We start from the raw sequence: 26402 nt of genomic DNA, 5'->3' as shown, positions 1-26402 counted from the left end.
TACTGTCTGCCTTTATTTGTTCCCATCGCCACCTCCCCACACATGGAATAACAACCCCCTCCCCCTCATGTGTGCGAGGTAGCACTAGGAAAAAACACCAAAGGCCCCATTCGTTCACACTCAGTCTCTAGCTGTCATGTAATAATGCACCGAAACCACAGCTCCCTTTCCACATCCAGGCCCCAAAGAACTTTCCATGGTTTACCCCAGACGCTTCACATGCCCTGGTTCAATCCATTGACAGCACGTCGACCCCGGTATACCACATCGTTCCAATTCACTCTATTCCTTGCATGCCTTTCACCCTCCTGCATGTTCAGACCCCAATCACTCAAAATCTTTTTCACTCCATCATTCCACCCCCAATTTGGTCTCCCACTTCTCCTCATTCCCTCCACCTCTGACGCATATATCCTCTTGGTCAATCTTTCCTCACTCATTCTCTCCATGTGACCAAACCATTTCAAAACATCCTCTTCTGGTCTATCAACCACACTCTTTTTATTACCACACATCTCTCTTACCCTATTATTATTTACTCAATCAAACCACCTCACACCACATACTGTCCACAAACATGTCATTTCCAGCACATCCACCCTCCTCCGCACAACTCTATCCATAGCCCACGCCTCGCAAACATATAACGTTGGAACCACTATTCCTTCAAACATACCCATTTTTGCTTTGGAGATAATTGTCGACTTCCACACATTCTTCAAGGCTCCCAGAATTTTCGCCCCCTCCCCCCCCTATATCATTCAGGTACAGGAAGTGGAAGTCCATAACATTCAACTTTAATGATGATATTCGTGTGGGCAACTGAGGCACGTGGTATTTTTTATCAGCTATGGCAGAAGTGTGTTGGTGAAATCTATGAATAATAGGTGGAATCAGACATTACGTGGGAATTCAGAGGGGGCAGGAACCATTAAATTGTTAACTGACGATAACAATAATAACCATGCATTACAGCAGTTTAAGGGTTAAATAGTTAGAGGCAAGAAAATAAAACAAGGACACTACTGGCCCATTACTAAATGAAAATGGCATCTTAGCTAGTGACAATAGCTGGTATCTTGATTTAATGTTTCTCATTACTGTACTAGAAACAAAATATTTCTGGGCAATGAAAATTAAAAATTGGACATACAAACATCAAATGCCATGAAATACTTAAATATCTAAGTACATCTGATCACTGCCATCTGATGACCTACTATCCAGTGATTTGCTTGTTATCCATTGTTCAAGAAAAGTAAATTGAATAATGTTGACACAGAGAAAAACAGAAAAGTTTCAAATACAGTGTGCAGCAATTATGGGTGGTCACTCACTACAGTGATCAACACTACAGTGATCAACTGCAAGCTAGTGGTGGCATTCACCCATAGCATACAGTAATATTGTTTTCTCACTGGTATGGAATCCATCACATTTATAGTCATCGAAATAGTATACTATGCTAAAAGTAAAAAAACAATCCCCTAAATGAGTGTGAGGGAACTTGAGGTAATAGTGGCTGAGGGGAGGTGGGGAACGAGGCCTTTGATCTTTATGATGGTAAACTCAAATTCTTATGTTGCTAGATTGGTTGTGTTAATATATTGTACAAAAGTATATCTTATTTCAGTACTATATATAAGAAAAGAAAAAACATTCAGTTTTCCAGAAAAAAAAATCTCCTACATTATGATTAGATTTTTGAAATGTCATTGATATGAAATACACCACATTATTAGTTAGCAAAAATAATGATTCAGCAAACAGTAAACCCCTAAGAGTTAGGTGGTGGTAGTGTTGATAAGGGATGTGGGTTAAGGACTAAACATTTTATTGTTCACTCAGTCCTTCTGTTTCCTCTGCTCACTCCCTTAACAACTATGGGCCCTCACAGTTGGTTTCTTTAAATGCCTTTTATTGTGCAAATCTCTTCCCTTCTTTGATTTCATATTCCATATTTGTACAATACAAATGTGAAAGAATTAAAATTAACAAAGATAAAGAGGGGAGGCTGGGAATGACGGAATAACCACTACCGGTATGTTTACTGTTTCAGACATTCAGCAAAGGTTAAGTTAGGTTTGTTAAGTTAGAGTAGGTTTGTTACATTGGGTTTGGTTTGGCTGATATTGTTTTTCTGATGGTTTTTGATGTCTTTTGAGCAATTCTAATTTTCATATCTGTCACAAATCATTGTGTGATTTCCCCCACCAAAAACCCTAGTTCCTATATCTTTGGATGTACGGAGGGGAATATCTCAAAAGGTAGTGATCTGCTGTAGAAATGAAGGTCGGAGTCATATAAAAGAAAGTAAAAACTATCAGTAAAACAATTTTCATTTCCAAACAGGTTGATGTCCAAAATGGTTATTGTACCACCACTACCTCTCTTCCTGCATGCTCACTTGACCACAATGAGGCCCCTTACAGCTGACATCTTTCATTGATTATTACTGTGTAAATCTCTTATATTATTTAACTGTATATACAGTATTTACACAGTACAAGTTGTATTTCTGTTCACCAAAAATGTGACAGAACTGATATTAGTAAGAGATGGGGAAGGATCTCTGACATACACGACATACTGCTGTCAAATTAGAAGAAAATTCACCAACTCTAGTTCATCTCATGGCTCTTTCAGCAAATTTCTGGGTTCATCTCAAGGGATTCAATAAGAACTCACTACCAGCCTTCACCACCATGTCTTCATATGCCTGCATGTCTACCATTAAATGCACTTGTCACCCTTTGTACTGATTTCATACAGTATATTTGCATATTTACATTTATTAATGTCTGTGTAATTAGGTGCACCGAGTATGAATTTGCCTCTTTTAAATGTCATGGATCTGTGATAAAAATAAGTCTAGGGTTGGGTTGGCAGAGTGAAGAATATATTCCTAGCTTTTCCATGTTATAATGCTGGATGTATATTTCATTGAAATACACTGTGCTTTATTATTTTGTTTATGTACACTATTTCAAGATAATGCTATGGAAGTACCAGTACTTACACTATCTCAAGATAATAGTATAGAAGTACACTATCTCAAGATAATACTATAGAAGTACCAGTACTTACACTATCTCAGGATAATGCTATAGAATTACCAGTACTTAAACTATCTTAAGATAATGCTATGGAAGTACCAGTACTTACACTATCTCAAGATAATAGCATAGAAGTACACTATCTCAGGATAATACTATAGAAGTACCAGTACTTACACTATCTCAGGATAATGCTATAGAATTACCAGTACTTACACTATCTCAAGACAAGGCATTATAATTACCAATATTTAAATTGTCTCAAGAAAGTACAGCCAGTGACAAGGTAATTATGCACCTATGCACCTGGGGGCTGAGAATAATTATCAAACTTTCATGACGTTTATTGATTTTTTTTTTTTTTTCATACTATTCGCCATTTCCCGCATTAGCGAGGTAGCGTTAAGAACAGAGGACTGGGCCTTTGAGGGAATATCCTCATATGGCCCCCTTCTCTGTTCCTTCTTTTGGAAAATTTAAAAAAAAAATGAGAGGGGAGGATTTCCAGCCCCCCGCTCCCTTCCCTTTTAGTCGCCTTCTACGACATGCAGGGAATACGTGGGAAGTATTCTTTCTCCCCTATATATATTTATCTATTTATTCACTTTGCCCCGTCGCCGTCCCCCGCACCAGCGAGGCAGCGCAAGGAAACAGACGAAAGAATGGCCCAACCCACCCACACACACATGCATACACACACACGTCCACACACACCACATATACACACCTATACATCCCAACGCATACACACATATACACACACAGACATATACATATACACCCATGTACATAATTCACACTGTCTGCCCCCATTCATTCCCATCGCCACCCCGCCACACATGGAACAACAACATCCTTCCCCCTCATGTGTGCGAGGCAGCGCTAGGAAAAGACAACAAAGGCCCCATTCGTTCACACTCAGTCTCCAGCCGTCATGCAACAATGCACCGAAACCACAGCTCCCCCTCCACATCCAGGCCCCACAGAACCCTCCATGGCCCACCCCAAACGCCCCACATGCCCCGGCTCAATCCATTGACACCACGTGATATTTCTCACAGTCGATTATTTTCCGATTATGTTAATGTCATATGTGGAAACTTCACTCTTTGCATTCAACAAAAAATAGTACAAAAAAAAGTCCAAAGAACTTGTATTTTTGTGGAGAAATGTCAAAATACAGAGCCCAGTGGTTAGGCAGACGAAGTGCACAACTTAACACGTTCAACTGCCTTAAATATCTCCCCCGGAATTAATAATAAAAAAAAGTATTAATTCACGAACACCTATTTTGGTCATCAAAATTCATCAACTCATCGAAAGATGTGTGAAAACTTGCTGCTAATGGTAGCCCAATTTCCATAGAAGGAGCCTTGCACTTTGAACAAATGTGCTATACAAGTAGTGTAGTACCTAATCAGATTTACTTTGGTTCTTAAAAATTTTCTCTGAAACAACAGTTAGTGAAAAAATATTAAAATTATATTTGAGACAATATAGTTAAATTCCGTTAGAGACAAAATAGTAAAATTCCAAGATGGTATACTGATACCACTCAACATGGATGGTGGGTTAGAATAAAAGATCATGTTTAACAAATTAAATTGAATTATTTAGTCATATATGTACGATAAATGGAACTCCAGAAATGTCTTCTGATGCTTTATAATTAGATCTTCAAAAAGCCTTTACAAAGTACCACATAAAAGATTCCTTAGTGAAATTATAGATCAAGGAGCAGGAAATCGAATTTGGATATAGAAAGCGGACTGGCTCTGAGGAAACAGTGAGTGATATTATATGGGGAAAGTATCTCTGGCTTCATGTAACGAAGAAAAGTTTCCTTAGGTCATTGTCAACAAAATGAGGGAAAGGGATGGGGGATTTATTTATCAGGGAAGGGCTGTCCCCCAAACCTTCCTCGGGGCCTAGAGGTTACTACAATACTCTTGTACACTTTCCAGTTAACATCTGAAGTATGTATATATAAGCACTTGAAGAATACGATACACACCTATTGTGCCCTTGACTACAATGGTATATCATGAGTTACACACAAAGTCACATTATACAAAACATAAGCCTATAGATACATCTACCCATACGCATGTGGGTGGAGCCTGTATGCTACGTCATTGGCCTTAAACAAAGAAAACTTGCTTGTACAAGACAAACGAAAACGTATATTCATCTACACTTTACTCACACTTTCCCCACCTTCCCTCACAATATCCATACCTCTCATCACAGTATCAATAGCTTTTCTCACATTTTCCTTCTAACTTAGGATTCAGGGCCGCGTGACGTCACAAGCTGCCTGCGCAGCCGGGTCAGTATTTTTGAGTCAGAATGAGTTAACTTAGTATATGTAGGCTTAGGAAAAATAGCAATTAAAAGTAGAGTGCGGCTATGAACATCATTAAAAGCATGTATGTTACGTAAAACTATTTTTTCGTAGATATTGTACCCAATTTGAAATGTCTTTGGAGTTTTGAAATACATTAAAAAGTGTTTTCTGATAAGTTCTAGATTGCATTTATTTCATTCAATATATGTGGAAGGATGCCTGAGGTTGGAGGAGGGGGGATAACATGTGAAGATGGAACGATGTTGGGTGAAAAGGGGGTTAAAACAGGGACGGAGAAAGAAATAGATGGGAGAAGGAAAGAAGCGGTGATGGAAATAAATGAAAAGGATAGGTGGAACACATGGAAAGAAAAATGAAGAACAATTATGAATCATTGATTTCAATTATCATTGGCCATACGTGTCACTGTCCGTCACCTTCCCCCAACATGTAGTTTTCCTGCCATTGCCAAGCGCGATGGCGAAGCAGAGGAAAAGTAATAAGATAATATGGCATTCCTGATGAGGCAAGAATGATCGTGGATATGCAAGGGAAGACAGGATATGAATTATCTAGCAATAAATGACATTTAGACCTGGCCTTTTCAATAAATCTATCGTCTCATCTCAATGAAGTAAACACTATACGTTAAGGTTTCAAAAGATCAGCTGGTTAAACTTTGTTGATGACATCAGAGGATTGGAAAATAAGCTGTGTTTATGGGAAAATCAGTTATCCAAAAACAATGCAGTACACTTTACAGCGCTTAAATGGAACTAGAATAGAAACATTTGCATTCCTGTGTGCCGTTAATGTTGACACAGCTCATGAAGAGATGCAAATGGAACTTGTACACTTGCAGTGTTAGTCAACTTTAAAAACAAGTTTAGTGACTTTACTGGGATTTTACAGTTTGTATGTATCAGTGCAAACGTACCCTAACCTAATTTCACATGCACTGAAGGTACCTGTCTTTCCTGTTAATTACAATCATGTGTGGAAGAATTACACGAGGATGATATAAGATATGGGAAAATGACAAGTTCACGTTTTAGCAGTGGAATTCGAATGAGATGGAATGGGGAGGTGGTCTTAGAAATCAGGATACTAAATGAGCTGAAAGTGTATGCAAATTCACTTGAGAGAGCACTTGACAGATTGTTCAAGATGTCGCTGGAGAAAGGCACATTATCAAGAGAGTGGAAAGGGGCTATGAAGGTCCAGAGGAAGGCAACAAAGACGGTACCGGAAATTAGACATCTGAGTTACAGGGAAAAGTTAGAGGCACCTTTAATTTACCCACCATGAAAGAGAGAAGAGCGTGGTGACCTAATCACACCCTTTTAAGTTTTTGAATTATTTTGAAGATAGAGTTGACAATTCTTCGAAAGATGTAGGGATACAACAGCCAGGGGCCAAATTAAGAAGTTAATGAAGAACCTTGATAGAAAGGGTGTAAATAAGTACTTTTATAGAATAAGAGTATTAGATGAATGGAATAACTCAATGAGAATATGATAAATGCAGACACGTTATAGAGGTTGAAGAAAGCGTAAAAGAAAGATGGTTCCTGAAACGGCTCTATGAGTGTAAAACTCCCACACACATACGTTAAGTAGATTCGAGTTAGAAAAAAAAACGCTGATCTAAACAGGCAACTCCCACAGTAGCACAGTGGTCTACACAGGCCCACTCGTCTGCACAGGCAGCACTCATGTCAGCACCCTGTTCTACACAGTCAACAGACACACCAGCTCACTCGTCCACACAGTCAGGCCTCACGCCAGTCCACTGGTCTACATGGTTGTCAGGGCAGCAAATTGGTTCATTCTTCAGTTTTAAGTAAAACGCTGGAAACAATAGCCAGAGATGAAATAACCTGAAAGCCAACATGAGTTCCCAAAGTAAAAAAAAAAATCATATATAACTACGGTAAGTCATTAGATTTCTTTAGTCCGATATATTTTTTTCCTGGAGTTAGAGAAGACATTGGGAAACAAGGATTGTACTCATTTTAAGTCAGTCACAGATTTACACAAGGCAATAATCTACAAATAAAGAATAATGAAGATAACTACAGATGATCTACTGACCAATCATGATATAAAGTGTAAAACTTCCAGTTATCGCAAATAAACAGACGGAAACAATACTCAAAACAATCAGGGCATATCCCGGATTTAATTTTCCACTTCATATTTCATAATATAAAGCATCAGTCATGAACCAACTATATAACAAAAAATTTATTACAGTCCCCACAAGCCTCATTTCTGTATTACTTCATTTCACCTGTACACGCTAAATTTCCAAAGATATCTACAGAACTGCACACGAGTACTAAGTCAGACACAGTCATTATCAAGCAGGCAAAATATTGAGTTGCCAGCTTTTTACATAAAGGTCTCTACATATCCTTCTACAGAAGTATAGGTTTTTCGCATTCTAATCTTTCCGCTTTGTTCGTTCAGCATTATAAGAGGGGATTTCAACAAAATAAAACGAAAATAAAAACTGAATTCCTTTAGTTGCTGTGGTAAGATTTACTATTGTGTAAACAAAGTAAGGCGGTAAGGCAAAGTGTATTCGAAGTGCCTTTTGGTATGTAATTATGTGTGTGTGTGTGTATAAAGGTAAAATGTGTTTCAAACCGCTACATTACACTTTTACACTACAACGGATGTTCCCTAACTAGCCTTGTCGCAGCAGATATTGCCGATACATAAGCACAAAACAATGATCGCTGTTTCCCACTTGAAAGACGTTATAGGTTATGGTCTGGAGCACATCTTAACAATTATGGAGAACATATGATCTCCCTTGGTATCTTTATATACGTTTCCTGTTCGTATATGTGCAACTCATTTGATTCATGTAATCATTTGGGGTCAGTAAATGACATGAAGCGCTGTTAATTGTACACTGACCTTTTGATTGTATTTCTTTATTCTGTTTTTCTCTGTAAGGCGTAGCATTGCTGCCGAAGGCGTTGTAGGAATATGTGAAAGAATGTAATTACGGAAGTGAAAACTAGACTGTGGGGGTCAAAATGAAAGTCAATTACGGGAGGTGGGTGATAATTGGTTCATATACACCTGGGGATGAGACGGCTAAAGAAGAAAGGCGAGTGCTTTGGGAGGAGCTGCGAGTGTGTCAGGGGTTTTCATATAGGAGATCGAGTATTAGTAATGGATGATTTGAATTCGAGAGTAACATGACGATTAAGGGCATAATTTGGGGGTATGGAGTAGCTGATATTGTAAATAAGAATTACGAACAGATGTGGAGTTGTATGCTGAAAAAGGACTGGTGACTAGGAATACCTGGTCTAAAAAGAGGGACATGGATGAGAAGGAAAGTTGTTAGGCGTGCAAAGGGTAGATTCTTGGATGTGAATGTGTTGCGAGGATCAGCTGGTAGGATGTCTGATCATAACTTCGTGGAGGCGAGGGTGAAGGTTTGTTGAGGCTTTAGGATATGAGAAAATTGATAGATGGGAGGAGGATTGTGAACGTAAGTGAGCTTGGAATACAGGCTAGTGAGATGAGATACCAGGAGATTGAGTGCAAAATGGGAAAAGGTGAGAGTAGTTAAAACTAAGTGGATGAAGAATGGGTGTTAGAGAAAAGAAGGTTTACATGAGCGAGAGAAGAGTGTGGGATGTGGAAGGTGGGAGGTGGACAGGTAAGAAAGGGTAGTGAGTGGTGGGATGAGGAAATGAATTTGCAGCGTTATTTGCAAGGAAGGAGTGCATGTGACTGGGAGATACACAAGAGAAAGTGGCAGGTCAAGGGGGCCTGAAAAAAGGGGGGGGGGGGGCGAATGAGAGCTTGGGTGAGTATCAGAGAATAACAAAATGCTTCGGAGAAAAACAAGAGAACAAATGGGAACACCGGTGATGGGGGCAAACGGTAACAGGTAATGATGAGATGAGAAGGAAATGGAGTACTTTGATAGGTCGTTTAATGTGTTCGACGACTGAGTGGCAGGTGTGGTATGTTTTGGTCGTGGAGTTATGCAACGTGAGAGGGTTATGGAAAGGGGGTGGTGAAGAGAGAAGAGGTGGTGAAAACTGTGCATAAGATGAAATATGGCAAGGCGACTGGCAATCCATATGAATTCTTATTAGGAAGGAGGCGACTAGCGTTGTTGATAAGTTAGTCAGGATTTTTAATGTACGTGTGGATCTTGGTGAGGTGCCTGAATATTGGTGAAATGCGTGTACAGTGCCACTGTATAAAGGTAAGGGGAAGAAAAGTGAGTGATTAAACTATAGAGGCATAAGTTTGTTGAGTACGTACACCTGGTAAGTTGTACGGGAGGGTATTGATGGAGAGGGTGAAGGCATGTACAGAGCCTCAGACTGGGGGAGGAAGAATAAATTATTCTTATTCTTTTTCCAGAGTTACGAGAAGTTCCCACTGGGTGTTCTGTTCTCGGTGATCCTGACCAGTAGTTAGCGGCTGCCTTAGTCACATTTCACTTGCTTCCTTAATAAAAAGAAAAAAATATGATCACTCAGAGTTTTGTACGTGTCCCACCGAAGCATGTGAAAATTTTTTTTTTCACTTTTTTTAGGAGAATATAACTAGAGCTGCAGTGAGGTAGCTGTAGTGTTGCAGGTTTTGTTTACTGTGAAGAGTCAGTTTTGTCTTTGTTGCAGATTTCCTGATGCGTCTGGAGGGCCTGGTGGGCGGCGGAGGCACGGGCGGCGGCGGCGGCGGCGGCGGTGGCGGCGCGGCCGTATCTAGTATCAATATGGGCGTAAACGTGGGCGGGAGTGCGGGCGGCGGCGGCGGTGAGGAGGTGAGCGTTGTACCGTGCCCCGTGTGCAACAAGAGGGTGCAGCTGTCGTACCTGTCGCTCCATCTTAAACGTACCCACGACTCGTTGGAGGTACGGTGTCCGCTCTGCGCCAAGATGTTTAAGAACAAGCACAGTCTGAGTGTTCACCAGGCCAGGTACCATCCTAGGAACGTGCACGCCGCGCCCATCGTAAATGTCGCGCCCTCGTCTTCCGCGCCCGTGTCCCCTAGCGGCCACCACCATCATCCCCGCCCGCCCACGCCCACCTACCTGCAGCCCTCGCCCAATCAGCAGCTTCCCACCACGCCCACCACCCCGCTAGGACCCCAACATGTCTACCCCCAAGCCCCGCCCCAAACATCCGGACTGTGGTACCACACCCACTTAGAGGAAACCACGCCCACGCCGCAAACAACTCCGCCCGCACCACCACGTCCATACTCACCATAACCCCAGTGGCTCAGGTACGCCCACACACGCCGCCCACCAACCGCCAAGCCCCGTCCACTCATGACTCTCGCTGTGCTTACTGTTCTTCGGTGTGTTTTCGCGGTAAACTGGAAACCTCCCCCACCACAAGCGAGCACTGCATTCTGGTTAGCTGGGACTTGCAGACGCCCGAGATCACTAACCGGAATCCAGGACTCGCTCAGTTTAACACGGAAACACGTCTGGCTTCTCCCTTATGGTCATGTCTGCTTCACTCTCCCAGTGGAGGGTTTCCCCCGCTGGCGGCAGTTCTCGGGTTCTTGGTGCTGTAGTAGTGGTGCAGGGGACTCTCTCCCTTGGCTGAGGCTAATCTTGCTTGTATGTTCTTCACCTGTGAGTGCATGCCTTCCACATGCTGATGAGCTTACCTCAGGCGTCGGCGGTGCTAATGTCCATTTCTCGGGTCTATCCAAACAAAACCGTAGGGGGGAAAATATGAGTCTAGGTCACTGTAAAGAGAATACTTTCCATAAGCTTTCATGACTCCACAGTAGATTAAGATTTTTCTTTTGTCTTTTTTGTTTATGACCACCATTGGTTCACGACGTGACTCCTTGCCTTGACTAATGGTGTCACTCTTGCCTTGCAGGCTTGGATCTCTTGCGAGCCTTCGAGTATGGGGCCACGGCGACCGACGTGGGCATCGCCAGGACGATGGGTAGCACTTACGTCGACGCTGGTGTAGGGATGGCTGCCGGAGGGCTGGGAGGCGGGGCTCCTGCGCTGCCCTGGAGACGGCCTCTCGGAGGGAGTGACGGCTACGTGTCCTGCCCCCAGTGCCAGAAACCCATTACCTCGTATAACCTAAACCGCCACGTCAGGATGGTTCATTCGAACATGGAGCACGCCACGTGTCCCGTGTGTAGTAAACAGTTTAAAAACAAGTATTCCTTAGCCACACATATGCACAGACAGCACTCAGACTCTTCCAGTAGTGGACAGCCACGGACTACCTGTTAAAATGTAGCACTATTTTTTCCCCTTTTTTTTCAGTGATATATATATTTAAAAACGCTCCGTTTTATAGCCTTGGAAAAGTGATATAACTTGTGAGATTTTAATCTTTTTTCCCCCCCATGGAACGTCTCCTGATGGACTATTGTATTTCTTCCTTCCAAAGATTATATGTTAGAAGTGGTGTGGTCATCGGTGAGAGATAATGATCGAGTGATTCTGTTGGTTAATTAGTCAACTGTCTTCATAGTGATGACCTCAGAATGTGGACGATACGAATATATATATATATATATATATATATATATATATATATATATATATATATATAATGTATTTATATACGCAGAGATAACAGATGTGCCTGGCAAAATGAGTGTAATTTGTCTTGTTTCTTGTAATTATATTTTTGTATATGTTCAATTCTTACATTACATTCAGCAAGCGAGTAGACAACATGTACTCAGTCCACTTAATCTTTACTTTGGTCGTAACTCTGTCCTCTTACGTCTCTGGAGACTCCCAACATGAGACTGGATGACAGCAGTATAACCTTCTCCAGAGTCTTGATATAACGGGGAAAACTATTAGGGTGAGAGCGGATGGCTCCGCTAGGACTGACTGTCTGATGTACTGGTTGTCATTGCCAGTCAGGTGGGTCAGAACTACACACACACACACACACACACACACACACACACACACACACACTAGTATGCATGTAGTGCCATATGTGCGCGCACCGTGATATTAATTTATTCTTGTAAATATGCCACTAGTATTCCTATATGGACAAGTGTTCCACTCTTCTAAGCAGTATTAATATTGTTACCACTGAAAATTGCAACTTGTTTCCAATCATAAGAGGACTGTTACCGTTCACTGCGACAGAGATGATCAGCATTTGTCTTCTGTGAGTCTGTTTTGTTCATGGTTTCTTTGATGATTCAGTGGGATGGTGACGAGAGAGGCGATGACAGTGGAACTTTTGGATATGCTTGGATGATTCTAGTCTCTCCCTACGTCTGGGTATGATGAATGTAGCCAGCAGTCAGCAGTTACCACATGTAGGTACATATGGATTTAGGTCATGGATGGTATAATACTGTTTTCCTCTACGTGAGTTTTATATTCGTTATTCATCTTCCTCTCTTCCTACTCGCACATATGCCTCACTTTCTTGGTAAAAAAAACTCTTCACTGCTCCCAGCAGCTTTCCTCCCACGTCCTAGGTTCGCAGCGCCCTCCACAGAACATTCCCATCAACCTATCACATGCTTTCTCCAGACCCATAAACGCTACATACATGTCCCTGTGTTTCTGTGAGTATCTCTCGCACACATTCTTCAAAGTATAAGCTTCTGATCCACACATCATCTACCGCTCCTGAAGCCACATTGTTCCTCCCCAGTCCGAAGCTTTGTGCATACCGGAACCCTCTCTGTCACCACTCTCCCATACAACTTGTCAGGTTCACTCGACAAACCTGTACGTCTGTAGGTTAAACTTTCACTTTTGTCTCCCATGCCTTTATGCAGTGGCATAATACAGGCACTCTGCCCTGTACAGGCACCTCACCATATGCCATACATAGAATGAAAATCTTAACTATTCAGTTAACTCAAGTCGCCGCCCCCCACCCTTTCTTAAGAAATTCAACTGCAATGTCATCCACTTCCGCCAATTTATCGCATTTCATCTTACGCAAGGTTTTCACAATCTCTTCTCTCGTCACCAAACCACTTTCTATGACGCTCTCACTTCGCATACCTCCTCATCCAAAACACACCACATCTACCACCCTATCATCGAACACATTTTACAAACCTTCAAAATACTCATTCCATGTCTTCCTCACCTCATTTCTGCCCGTTTCCACTTTCCCATTTGCCACCTACACCGATTTTCACATTTGTTCCCTTGTTTTTCGAACACTATTGACCTTCCAAGACGTCTTATTCTCCCTGAAGTTTGCCGATACACGCTCACCGTTAAACCTCGTTTGCCCTCTTTTTCAGCCCCTGCACCTTCCTCTTGAGCCCTTGCTGCTTTCTCTTGTACATCTCCCAGTCAAATGTACCTCTTCCCTGCATATAACGTCCACATACCTCTCTCTTCTTTCTCACTAGCAACTTAACTTCCTCATCCTACCACTCATTTCCCTGTCTCACTTGTCCGCTTCACACCCTCCACATGCCACACATTACTTTCGCATATGTAAGCTTTGCTCCCTAAAACCCTCCCACCCCGTTAGCTCCCCTACTCTCACCTTTACCATTCGGCACTAAGTCTCTCCTGGTATCTCATCTCACAAGCCTCTCTTCCAAGCTCACTCATTTTCACAACCCTATTCCCACTCTTATCATTTCCTCTTTTCCAGAAGCCTCCACAAACCTTTACTTTCATGTCCACCAAGTGATGATCGAACGTCCCATCAGTGCTCCTTCCAACACATTGAGATCCGCCGTTTCCCGCTGTTTCCTGGCAGCTCCAGGAACAGACGTAGAAGTGGACTGATTAATTCACGTCTATTCTATATCAGTCATGTACAATGCACAGAAACTACCACCCATATCTACAAACAGGTCCCACAGACTTTTCCTCCCCGGCTGCTTCATATATCATGGCTAGGTCTATTGACAGCACTTCGCCCCCTTTATACAACAATGCTGCAAACCACTTTATCTCGTGCACACTTTACGCCCTCCTGCATGGTCAGGCCCCGAGGGCTCAAAACCTTTTCCGCCCCATCCTTCCACCTTTAGTTAGATCTTCCCCTTCTTGTCCCTCCCCACTTCTGACACATATATCTTGTTTTTCAACCTGTCATATATATATATATATGAGTTTGAATATGTGAAGAGAGAAAGTTGAGTGAATCTAAATAAAAGCAATCATATTGGGTTTAGCAGTGAAAAGAGACTGGTCATATGGGGTGTGAGTCTAAATGGAGAAAACTTGGAGGAAGTAAAGCGTTTTAGATACCTGGGAGTGGCCATGTAACGAAGGGGGTCATGGAAGCGGCGGTGAGTCATAAGATGTGTGAGAAAAGCGAAGGTTCTGAGAGCTCTGAGGAATGTGTGGAAAAAGAGTTCACTATCTGGGAGGATGAAAATGGTTGTATTTGTTGGTATAGTAGTCCCAACGATATTTTATGGACAAGAATCATGGGCTATAGATGAGGATGTGCGGAGGACGGTGGATGTGTTGAAAATGAAGTGCTTGAAGACAATATGCAGTGTGAGATGGATTGATGGAGTAAGTATTGATAGAGTAAAATGTGTGGTAATAAGTTGCTGAAATGGAGAGAATGAGTGAGGAAAGGTTGACAGAGAGGATGTTTGTGCCAGAAATGGAGGGGATAAGGGGGAAGCGAGACTGGAGATGGAGTGATGAAGAGAAAAAAAGAAACATTTAGTTCTCGTGGCATGAAGATGAAAGAGGGTGAAAGACGAGCATGGGATAGATTGAATTGGAACGATGTTGTACGCAAGGGTTGACTTGCTGTCAATGAACTTAATCAGGGCATAGCAAACAGCTGCAGGAAATCACGGAAAGGTGTGTGGATAGGGAGCTGTGGTTTTGGTGCATTGCACATGACAACTAAAAATAAATATGAGCGAATGAGGCCTTTCTTCGTCTGTTCCTGACTCTACCTCGATAACGCAGGAAACGGCGAACAAGCATGCAAATGAATGAATAGATAGATAAATGAACATATATATATACTGTATGTGTGTGTGTGTGTGTGTGTGTGTGTGTGTGTGTGTGTGTGTGTGTGTGTGTAATTTCCTCTCTATGATTAGCTATTGGTACTGTATGGGGAAAGAGTTTTACATTCGTTGGGGCCCCATCTTTTCAACTATCTTTACTATTATACAACTTTTGAATATCTGGATGTTGTCTGCATTTATTATTTCCTCATTCAGACTCTTCCATTCATCCACACTGGAACACCACAAGAGTCCTTCGCTTCATCTTTTTAACAAACTTCTTACTTATTTCACGTTATGTCCTCTGGTCGTTCTGTTCCTACATCTTCCGAAGAACAGTTCTATGTCTCAGTTATCATTCTCATTTAAAAACTCTTCGGTTATGATCAGGTCATCCCTCACTCCTTCCTTCTCCATGGTTGGCAAATTGAAGGCCTTTAGCCTATCGTGTGACTCAGCTCGAAATGATTCTGGTATCATAATCGTTTCCCTCCTGTGGACCTTCTCTATTGGCTCTTTGTGCTTCTTAGCTGTGTTGACAAAACTTTAGAAGCATATTTTTTTTTGACCGTATATGGGATGTGAAAAGCTGCTTCCTTAATACTTCCTTATTCATGAATTTGGATGCAATGCTAATAGTATCTGCCAGTAAACAGCTGGTTTCTCTACTAACTTCCAAAGATAAGACTCTGGCAACAGTTGGGGACGATATCGAATCCCAAGTCTCTCTCACACACAGCTTCCTGCAGCTTATTTTCCGCAAGATGATATTCATTCTGAGGCCTTCTTTCACTGTAACCCATCCTCAGTACTTTAAGTTTATCTGAGATGAATTTCATCAACCATGTGTTCGATCAACTTTGGGGTCTCTAAGTTTAGATGTGATCTTCCTCGCTTTTCACTTCCCTTGTGACATTTGCATCATCTGCAAACATAGGAATCCATTCTCTCTGTTAAGGCTATAGCGTCTTCCACAGTGGAAACACCTTTGAACTTGTTATTCAATTCCTCGCATATCCTTACAAAATCCATCACAGTTCATCCCTCTGAATCCCTTAGCCTGATTAGCTGTTCATTAAGGGACAATTTTTTCCTAATGAATTTATGGACATGGTTTTAAGAATCCCTTCGCCTAATTAGCTGTTCATTAAGGGAGAATTTTTTCCTAATGAATTTACGGACATGTTTTTAAGATTATCTCCTGCCTTGTCCACAATTTTCTTTTCAAAATTTCTTAGTTCTTATCTTGCTATACACGATCCTTGTTCTCTCATTAATACCTTACAAAAGCTGGCTGGCATGGGTGCCGCCCATATCCTTGATGCAACATGAATCGAAGCTCATTGCTTATTGATGTCTTTCAATGAACATTTCTCCATTTTTCCTAACCTTCTCTCTGTATCTGAGGCTAGAGGTGCCCATATTCCCCCAGTGTAAATTTCACAGAATCTTCCACCACAGTGCCCTGGCTCCTGAACTCTATTTCCCAATTTATGTTACCATGGAAACTGCTGAGTGTTGTGTTGTTTACCCATAAATATATCTCCTTTTTAAATCTTGTCTCGCTTATGCTCTTTTATCATCCCCATGTACCTCATAATCAAACTTTACCGGCTCGGTTTTTCCAGCTGATGCATAATATATGATATTCCCATTATCCATGCCAGTATGTGTGAATATCAGACATGTAATGATGGTGTATCAGTCCCTATGATCCTAGCGCGTTCATTGATATGGTGGTGTAGAAAATGTTCCTGTAAAGAGTCTAAGGATCTGTGTCTCCAGATTCCCCCACTCTGTCTCTATAATTAAAATCTTTTATTATCAGTACTTTACTAACTTTAAGAAGTACATGTTTTCCTGCATCATATGCCATCTTGTTTGTTCCTTCATTGTTATCACATTATGATTGCTCTGGGTAATCAAATTCTTTGGAGGATCAGTGCCACAATGCTCTTTCCTACAGCTACTCTTCCCATTATGCGCAGTCTGAATGGATGGATCATCTTTCACTGTATCATGACACTTGAGGCTGCCTCTTACTAGGAGAGGCAGTCCTCCTCATCCTTTGCCCCCCTTTTTTTGCACCCTCCTTGCCATCATGCGCCCCTCTGAAGAGAACTGGTGAGATCGCTTCTCTGTCGTAGGCTTTCTTTCCACAACTCTAATTATATCAGGTGCATTTTCCCCTGATACAGTCCTTGATCTCCATCTCTTTACCTCTACCGTTCACTTTTAATGCATCTGAATTCATATACATTATTTTCAGTCTGTCATCATCATAAAGTAACATCTCTGACTCTGCGGTGTCAGCGGGGTCGTTCTATCCTCTTGCCTCATTTGGTATCTCCCGTTTCTTGCCAAGTAACTACATTCTTTGTTTCTCTTCCTCTCTTCCCTGGGTCTATCATATTTGATGAGTGCTCCCTGTGAATTCTACCTTGTTCTTAAGTTTCTCGTCTTGCCTTAGTACCTCCTGGCTGTATGAATCCAAATCGAACGTAACCATAACTGTTTGACCCCTTGTCTGTTTATCATAAGCACCAGTTCCTCGTCTTTCTTTTATTGAAGAAACTGTACGTGGCATTTCTATAGCCTCCAGTAACATTCTAATGAGTGTTCCTTTTTCCCTTTCCTCATTCCTCCTTATCTGGTGTGTAATTTTCCGCCTATCCATAAATGATCAGTGGCATACGTTCATTTTCCATCTAGATCCTTCAGTCTTGATTCATCAAACTCTTTATCATTCACTTCCTCTAGAACATCTCTTTCAGCTAAAATGTAGTAATCCTATGTGCTCTGCACCAATCCTATGTGTCCTGTACTTTTCTAAGCGTTTTACCAAGTATGTCATAGATATTCCAAATCCCTCCATCTCTGATGCTGCATGTTATTCATTCTATAGCTTCACTTAATTCTCTGGGTCCTTCTCTTTCAGTTTTCCTTGGCCTCTGGTCATCATGCTCTGCATTTGTTAATCAGCCACAAAAACTGCCGTCGCTTTCTCTCCCTGCCCACTATTTGTAATAGGTTATCTATAAGTTATGGGTCTTTCTTCTTGATGAACAGCCTTTACCTCATCTAGAAAAGACTCCTTCGGCCACTTTTGCTTATCACTGAATTCAGCCTCATTCCTCATGTTGTATGTCATCTGAATCCATTCATATACTGTAAATATGTTCTTACTGATCATAGTTTTCAAATCCGTAAATTCCTCTCTCATTTCATGACACCGTTCATAATCTTTAACTCGATTCCTATATTCCCTCCTCTCTGTATTATCTTCTGATTCTGTTTCTTAATAATTTCAAATAATATATCAAATTTCTTTGTTCTCTGATGATTCACATTTTGTTTCTACCCCTTGTGTTCTCCTTCTGGATCAAGTCACAACTAATCGGTCTTCAGGCTTTCCCTTGTTTGATTCCATTTGATGAAATGATCAAACTGAGAATCTAGTATTTACTCATTTTGTGTGTGTTTGATAAAAGGCTTGTCTTTAGCTGAACCAATTTCCCCTGCCCACCTTTGAGGATCTTTATTTGATTGACTGAAGCAGTTCTAAAGGTCTAAAACTCTTCCCGCAATTCCTACTAACAATAGTTAGATAGCTTATTGGCAAGAAAATAGTATATATATAGAGAAAAGATTTTAAAGCACAACGGCTGACAAGGGCTACCTAGGAGTAAGAAGTACATTACTCTTACTTACAGTTACTCTCTCTATTTATTTTTAGCTAAACCTGTATACTTTATGTCAGTTACTCACTTTTTTCTATTGTTTGGATATCATTTGAATAAACAATGACTAAAATTTATGGTTTACTGAAGTTGCAAATCTCCTCAACAATGGATCTGAATTCTCAGACCTTCCTACCCCAACTGCCATTATACTCTTGAGATCGACACAGCCAAACTTTATACTCAAACGATATATCAGCCAGTGGACCTTAATACTCCACTCCCAACGCTCCTTTACTTATACAAAGTGAACTCAGGGAACAAAGAACCTTCCATATCTGGACAAAGGATGGCAGACTCTACATACAAATGGTTACACAAACAATAAGAGGTTACCAACGACAGCGAGGCTGTTTCCTTTGACAATGGATGTAAAAGATAACAATATCCTCAGGAGCTTTTGCTTCCAAGGTAGTCTTATCATTTCCCTGCTCCTGAGTATAGGCTCGAGGCTGTAGAAGCCATACGAAAGAGGTCCTTGGGCTGCTACAATCACTAGCAGGGAAAGGATGTACAAAAGTTTTCCTTCAAGGTGGAGTCCAGTAAGGCATATATATATATATATATATATATATATATATATATATATATATATATATATATATATATATATATATATATATATATATCGCTGGGGACATGAGAAATTATACTTCCGACGTATTCTTTGCTTGACGTACAAGGCAACTGTGAAGGGGGTGGGAGCAGGAGGCTAGAAACCCTCTCCACCATGTATCTTTTTTTTAACATATCTAAATGTTAGCCGAGAAGAAGCCAAGCGTAGAGTGCTCATCCTCCTTGTAGGCTGAGGCTGGGATGTCTAAATGTGTGCAACCAAGATGAGAAGGATTGAAAGATAGGTAGATTTTATGAGTACAGGAACCTGGATGGTCTGTCTCTGAGCGAAACAAAGCCATACAGGCGAAGGGAAGAATGGTTTGGGAATGTCTTAGGGGTAAAGTTAGGGGTTGGTGTATAGGCGAGAGCTAAGGAAAGGGTAGCAACGCTGCTGAAGTAGATGTGGTAGTGTTTGAAAGAGTGTAAGAAAGTGAGCCCCAGACTAATATGGGCGAAAATGAAAGTGGACTGCGAGAGGAGGGTGATAATTATGCACCTGGAGATCAGAGGACTAAATAAGAGAGGCAAGTGTTTCGGGAACAGGTGTGTTTGTCAGCTGTTTTAACGCAAGGGATCGAGTATTTGGGATGGGTGGTTTGAAAGTGAGTAGGTAATGTGTCAGTTGAGAATATAATCTGGGGGCATGGGATATCCGATGTTGTGAATTAGAATGATGAACAGCTTGTGGAGTTGTGTTCTGCAAAAGAACTGGTGACTGGGAATACTTGGTTTGAAAAGAGGAACATACATGAGTAGATAAGATGGAAAGGGGGCATTATTGAACGATATACGAACTGACAGGTGCGCGATGGAGAGATTCTTGGATGTGAGTGTGTTTAGAGAGGCAACTGGTGGAGTGTCTGATTATTACTTGGTGGAAGCGAGAATGGTTTGTAGAGGCTTTAGGAAAAGAGGACATGATATCGGTGGAAAAAGGGTGGTGAAAGTGAGTGAACTTGGAAAAGAGGCTAGAGAGAAGACATACTGAGAGACACTGAGTGTAGAGTCTCAAAATGTGAGAGTAAATAAAGCTAGGAGAATGGGTTAGGAATGGGAGATGTTTCAGGAAGCACTGCTTTCTTGTGTGAAAGAAGTGTGTTGCATAAAGAAGGTCAGATGTAAGAGATGGAACGTGAGAAAGGGTAGAGAGTGGTGGGTTAAGGAAGTAAAATCGCTAATATTAAAGAAATGGGCATTTTATGTAGGGAAGAAGTGCATGTGATAGGGACATGTACAAGAGAAAGCGTCAGAAGGAAGATATATAAGCTGAGAAATAGGCCGGATAAGAGTTGGGGTGAGCAAGTATTAGGAAACTTCACGGACAAGATGATATTTTAGAAGTAGGTTAATACTGTGAGAAAAACAAGAGAACAAATGGGAACCACGGGGAAGGGGGTCGAATGAGAAAGTGGAAAGAAATGCAAATGAGAGTAAGAGGAGATGGAATGTCGTTTGAAACGTGTTAAATGTGTTCGATGACAGGTTGACAAGTATGAGATGTTTTGGATGTAGAGGTATGCGAAGTGAGAGAGGCGTAGAAAGTGATTTGGTGAAAAGAAAAAAGCGGTGAAATTATTGCGAAAGATGAAGTGAGGCAAAGTGGTTGTAGTGTATGGGATTGCATTTAAATTTCTTAAGAAGGGCGATAATTGTGTTGTTGATAAGTTAGTTAACACTTTCAATGTATGTATGGCTCATGGCGAGGTGCATGAGGATTGGCAGAGTGCCTATATAGCGCCATTGTATAAGGACAAGGGAACAAAAGTGAATTTTCAAATTACAGATATATAAAACTCTTTGAGTGTACCCGATAGATTGTATGAGATAGCGGTGATTAAGAGGACTGTGGCGTATACAGAGCTTCAGACTAGGGTGGAACATCGTGGCTTCAGGAATATTCGAGGATGTGCGGATCAGCTATTTGCTTTGAAGAAAATGTGAAAAATACTTAAAAGAAACTTAAGGACGTATGTGAGTGGGGTTTATGGATCTGGGGAAAAAAATACGCTCTTTGAAACGTATTACGAGTATATGATACTAGGGTATAGCTGCCAGAAGCAGTGAGGATTTTTCATCAAGTAAGATAAATGTCCTGGTAAGAACTGAGGAGGGCGAGTTGTTCCAGGTGAGGTGTGGTTCTGCATCAGGGGTATGTGATGTCACTATGGCTGTTTAATTTCTTTATAGATAGGGTGGTGAAGGAGGGGAATGCAATGGTCTTGGAGAGAGGGGCAGGTATGCAGTCTGTTAGAGGGTAGGGGAGGCTAGACTTGTTGTTTGCTGATGACACGATGCTGGTGGCAAATTCGAGTGAGGAAGTGCAGAAGCTGGCGTCTGAGTCCGGAAGAGTGTGTGCAAGGAGAATGTTTGAGTAGATGTGAATAACAGCAAGGTTATTAGGTTTAGTGATGAAGAGGGACAGGTGATTTAGAGTGTGAATTTCAATGGAGAGAAGCTGATGGAAGTGGGAGGGATTATGGTTGCAAATGGAACCATGGGAGTTGAAGTGAGCCATTGAGTAGGGGAAGGGGCGAAGGTTGCTGGATGCAACGAGGAGCATGTGGAATGAGAAGTCATCGACTTTAAAAGCAAAAATGGGTATGTTTGATGGAGATCACATCGGATCTGTATGAATGCGAGGAGTGTGCCTTAGGCAAAAATGAAAAGATGGTAGAAATTTAGTTTATGAGGACAATATGTCGTGTGAGGAGGGTCGATCGAGTAAGAAACGAGAGGGTAAGTGACAATTATAGGAGAATGAGGAGTATGTTTGTATGCGTGCAGAAATGGATGACTAAGAGGGTATACATGTCAGAAGTGGAGGGAACAAGGAATAGGGGGAAACCAAGAAGGAAGTGTGAGGATGAAATGAAATATGCTTTGAAGGTTAGGGAACTGGGCGTGCAGAGGGGTGTGAAAAGTTCAAGCGATAGAGCGAATTGGAGCAATGTGGTATACAGAGGACGATGTACCTTTTGAGGGAACACGCCGAAGACACGAAGATTGAAAATGGAGGAGTCCTTTCGCGTTGCAAGAGAGCAGAAACCTTTTTTTTTTTTTTTAGGACTATAGCAATGGAATCGAGAAACAGCATGTTGGATTACCGCTATAATAAGTTAAGGGGTGAACGGAATAGTCTTTAGAGGAAGTTGATTCGGACGTTAAACCACCTTACTGGAAAGTGTGAGTGGACTAGGGCGCAAACCCGTCCCTTGTGGTGAACCTTTCTCATAAACAACTTGACAAAGATACTTCGTGTGCCCTAGTTTATGACATTAGTTTTGTTTGCTCAGACAAGGAATGTGTTGATAGTGCAAGATTAATATGTAATTTGGAGAAATACTCTGAATTATCTAATGATGACGTGAATGTGTACAAATGAATAGTGTACGCTAGGATGGCAGAGCCAGCTGCTCCAAACTGTCCAAAAAAGAGATTCGTCAGTGCTCGTATCAGTTTTAAGAAAGATAGTGAACTACATCTAACCAAAGCAGATAAGGCTAATACATTTGTGACTATGAGCAGAGATGATAGTCAGAAATGAATGATCTTTTAAGTGATACAACATACTTTAAACTTAGTAGAAATCCACTAGACACGATTATTCCTCACTGTAACAAACAACTGATGTTGAAAGGTAATGAATGACTCTATCATCAAAAGGATTTCATCATTGTCCCCTTTCATCGTTATATATGTACCTGTTTCCAATTCTGTTTCTTAAACTGATAAAACTGCGTATTTGAATTTAATGTAATGTCCGTATGACATTTTTAAAACAAATACAGTGAGATATTAAACTCTCTAAGGTCATATGGTTTAGATACGTAGATAATAATCCTTGCGTTTGGCCAACAAGTGAAAATTTACAAGCGTTTCTCCCCTAATTGTTAATTAGGTATCTTCTATCAAATTTACTGAGGAATTAGAAAATAATTACATGTTAGATGAAGAAAAGCATCCTTTTTTTACGTCTATTTTCGAGCTGTCATGCATGATGTATTGAAACTACAGCTCCCTATCCACAACCTTCTTCCAATGCATCTTATCATTCTCCCTGAAGTTTACTGATAAGCATTCACTCCAGCTCTCATTTGCCCTCTTTTTCAACCCCTGCACCTTCCTCTTCCTACCGCTTTCTCTTGTCTAACTCCCAATCACTTTCACTCCTTCCTTGTAAGTACTGCCCATACACTCCTTTTTCTTTCGGAAATTTACTTCGTCTATCCTTTTTTACCCTCCCACCTTCCGCATGCATCATACTTCTCTTGCACATGCCAACAACTGCTTCCTTAAATATTTGACATTCCTCAGCAACTCCCCTTGCTTTGTTTACTCTCACTTTTTGCCATTCTACACCAAATCTCTCCTGATTTCTTTACAGACGTCTGTTTTTAAAGCTAACTTTCACCATCTCTCATACGGTTTCCTCTTTTCCGAAAACCCTGACAAATTTTCACTCTTGCCTCCACCAGGTAATGGTCAGACACCCTACAAGCTGCCCCTTTCAACACATTCAAATCCTAGAATCTCTCTTTTGCACTCCTTTCAATTAGTATGAAATCCATTAATGCACTCTGACCATCTCTCCTACTCATCCATGTATACTATGTACGTACCTCTTTTCAAACCAGATATTCCGTCACCAGTCTTTTGTTCGTACCCATTTTCATAGCCTGTTTTCCATTCCTATTCACCACAGTGAATATCCCAAGTTCCCCAGTTATATCCTCAATTGCTACATTGCTCGCTCTCGCATTCATATCACCCATTGCTATTATCCGATCTCTTTTGTGTCAAAACTGCTGACACACTTACTCAGCTGTTCCCAAAACACTTGCCTCTCATCACCCTTCCTCTTATGGCCAGGTGCATAAGCACTAATAATAACCCATCTATCGCTACCTAATTTCACTTTACCCACATCAATCTGGGGCATACCTCGTTACACTCTCTCACACATTTCCACAACCCCTGTTTGATCAGTAGTGCTACCCCACCCTTAACTCTTGCCCTTTCAACAACCTTTTGACTTTACCCCTGTGTCTTTCCCAAACCATTCTTCACCTCTACCCTTGAGCTTTTTTTAATAATACATATTTTGGTTTGTTTATGATTGAGGTTGTGTATACGAGTGGATGGGCCATTCTTCGTCCATTTCATGGCGCTACCTCGCTGACGTAGGAAACGGCGATCAAGTTTAATAAAACGTATATACCTATACAGGGTGAGCCAATGGTCATTGTGTACCTACCGTAGACGATGAGTATATTCAGAGTCTCAGTACAATGATACAAATACATTTCCAACACTTACTTAAGTTACAACAGATGTTAGAAATGGCAACCACATACCTGTCCAGACGTCTGTTCTTGTTTTACCTCGTCTGCAAAGACGCGCGACCAGTCAATCTGAGGGGACGTTCCTGATGAAATCTGCGATGGCTTCCTACAGTTCAGGAAGAGCGTGAAGATTGTCTTCGTAATCTGTGCCTTTCATAGCTCCCCACAGATGATAATCAGAGGGTGTAAGATCAGGCGATCGCGGTGGTGAAATGTCCTTTGAAATCATTTTGTCCCCGAACGCATCGTGCAGTCACTTGATGGAGACGCAAGATTGTGTGTGCAGTAGCATCGTCGTGCTGGAAGTAGCTTCGGACCAATTTCGTACCTCATTCAACTGTCCAGTTAAGCGGTAAGGAATGAGTTCACAATAACGTTCCGTGTTGACAGCGTCACTGAAGGATATAGGGCGATTATACGATTTCGTGATATGGCGCACCACACACCAACCACCTTCTGCTCATGTAATGGTGCTTCCATGATCTCATGCGGATCAGACGCCGACCAAACGAGGTTGTTTTGGTCGTTGACGTAAGTGGATGAATGAAACCCACGCCAGATCGGTGAAGATTATGACGTCCAGATTAACCTCTCAAATGGCAGTAATAAAGTCTCTAAACCATCGGCAATATTCAAAAGGCTTGACGTTGTCCCGATCCTTCACTTCATGCACTTCTGTTTATCTTGTATGGATGCAGGTGCAACTGTTTCCTCAGCACTCTACGTGTGCTGCTATATGAGACGCCCGTCTGCTGTGCTAATTTACGAACGGCCTTTTTTTCGGGCTTTGGATTATACGATCCGGAATATCCAATATGTTTTCTTTTTCTTTCTCCTGTCGGCCTGCCGGACCTCGGCGCTTCTGTGACTGCTCCAGCTTCACTAACCTAAGCAATCAACCGCTGCATTGCGTTTTCTATGTGTTACGGGAGTGTCAGGACACTTGTCAACAAACTCCTGTTACAAGTCTGTTCTACGTATCAAATGTTCCACCGAAAACACCCGAACTTCAAGCGACAATATCATTTCACACTAACGTCTCTTAACGCCTGCACCTAATTGCGTTCAAGGAAACACTGAAGTGACACTGTGTGTGTGTGGAAGGAATTGGAGGGAGGGAGGGAGGGAGGGTGCTCGTACGTGTCAAGTGGTCATTTGTTGTTACACGAATACTAAGGATGCAGTGTTTTCAATGTTTGTAGTATATATACAAAGTACTTTTGACTCACCCTGTGTTATGTTATATATATATATATATATATATATATATATATATATATATATATATATATATATATATATATATATATATATACACACACACACGACTGTTGGCC

The 26402-nt window shown here is 41.4% G+C and overlaps 1 protein-coding gene across 1 annotated transcript in view; it reads left to right on the top strand.

The window, feature by feature from the left end:
• Positions 1-11424, top strand: part of LOC139757955 (uncharacterized) — a 751714-nt gene extending 740290 nt beyond the window's left edge. Inside the window, exons 7-8 of the mRNA XM_071678938.1 lie at positions 10067-10673; positions 11288-11424. Of these exons, the coding sequence (XP_071535039.1) occupies positions 10067-10659 (593 nt within the window). The 3' untranslated portion in view covers positions 10660-10673; positions 11288-11424. The remainder of the gene's footprint in view (positions 1-10066; positions 10674-11287) is intronic.
• The last annotated feature ends 14978 nt before the right edge of the window (positions 11425-26402 follow it).

Source organism: Panulirus ornatus, chromosome 2 (genome assembly GCF_036320965.1).
Source record: "Panulirus ornatus isolate Po-2019 chromosome 2, ASM3632096v1, whole genome shotgun sequence".
Taxonomy (NCBI): domain Eukaryota; kingdom Metazoa; phylum Arthropoda; class Malacostraca; order Decapoda; family Palinuridae; genus Panulirus; species Panulirus ornatus.
Note: the sequence above shows the minus strand (reverse complement) of the source record. Positions and strands in the feature narration are given on the sequence as shown.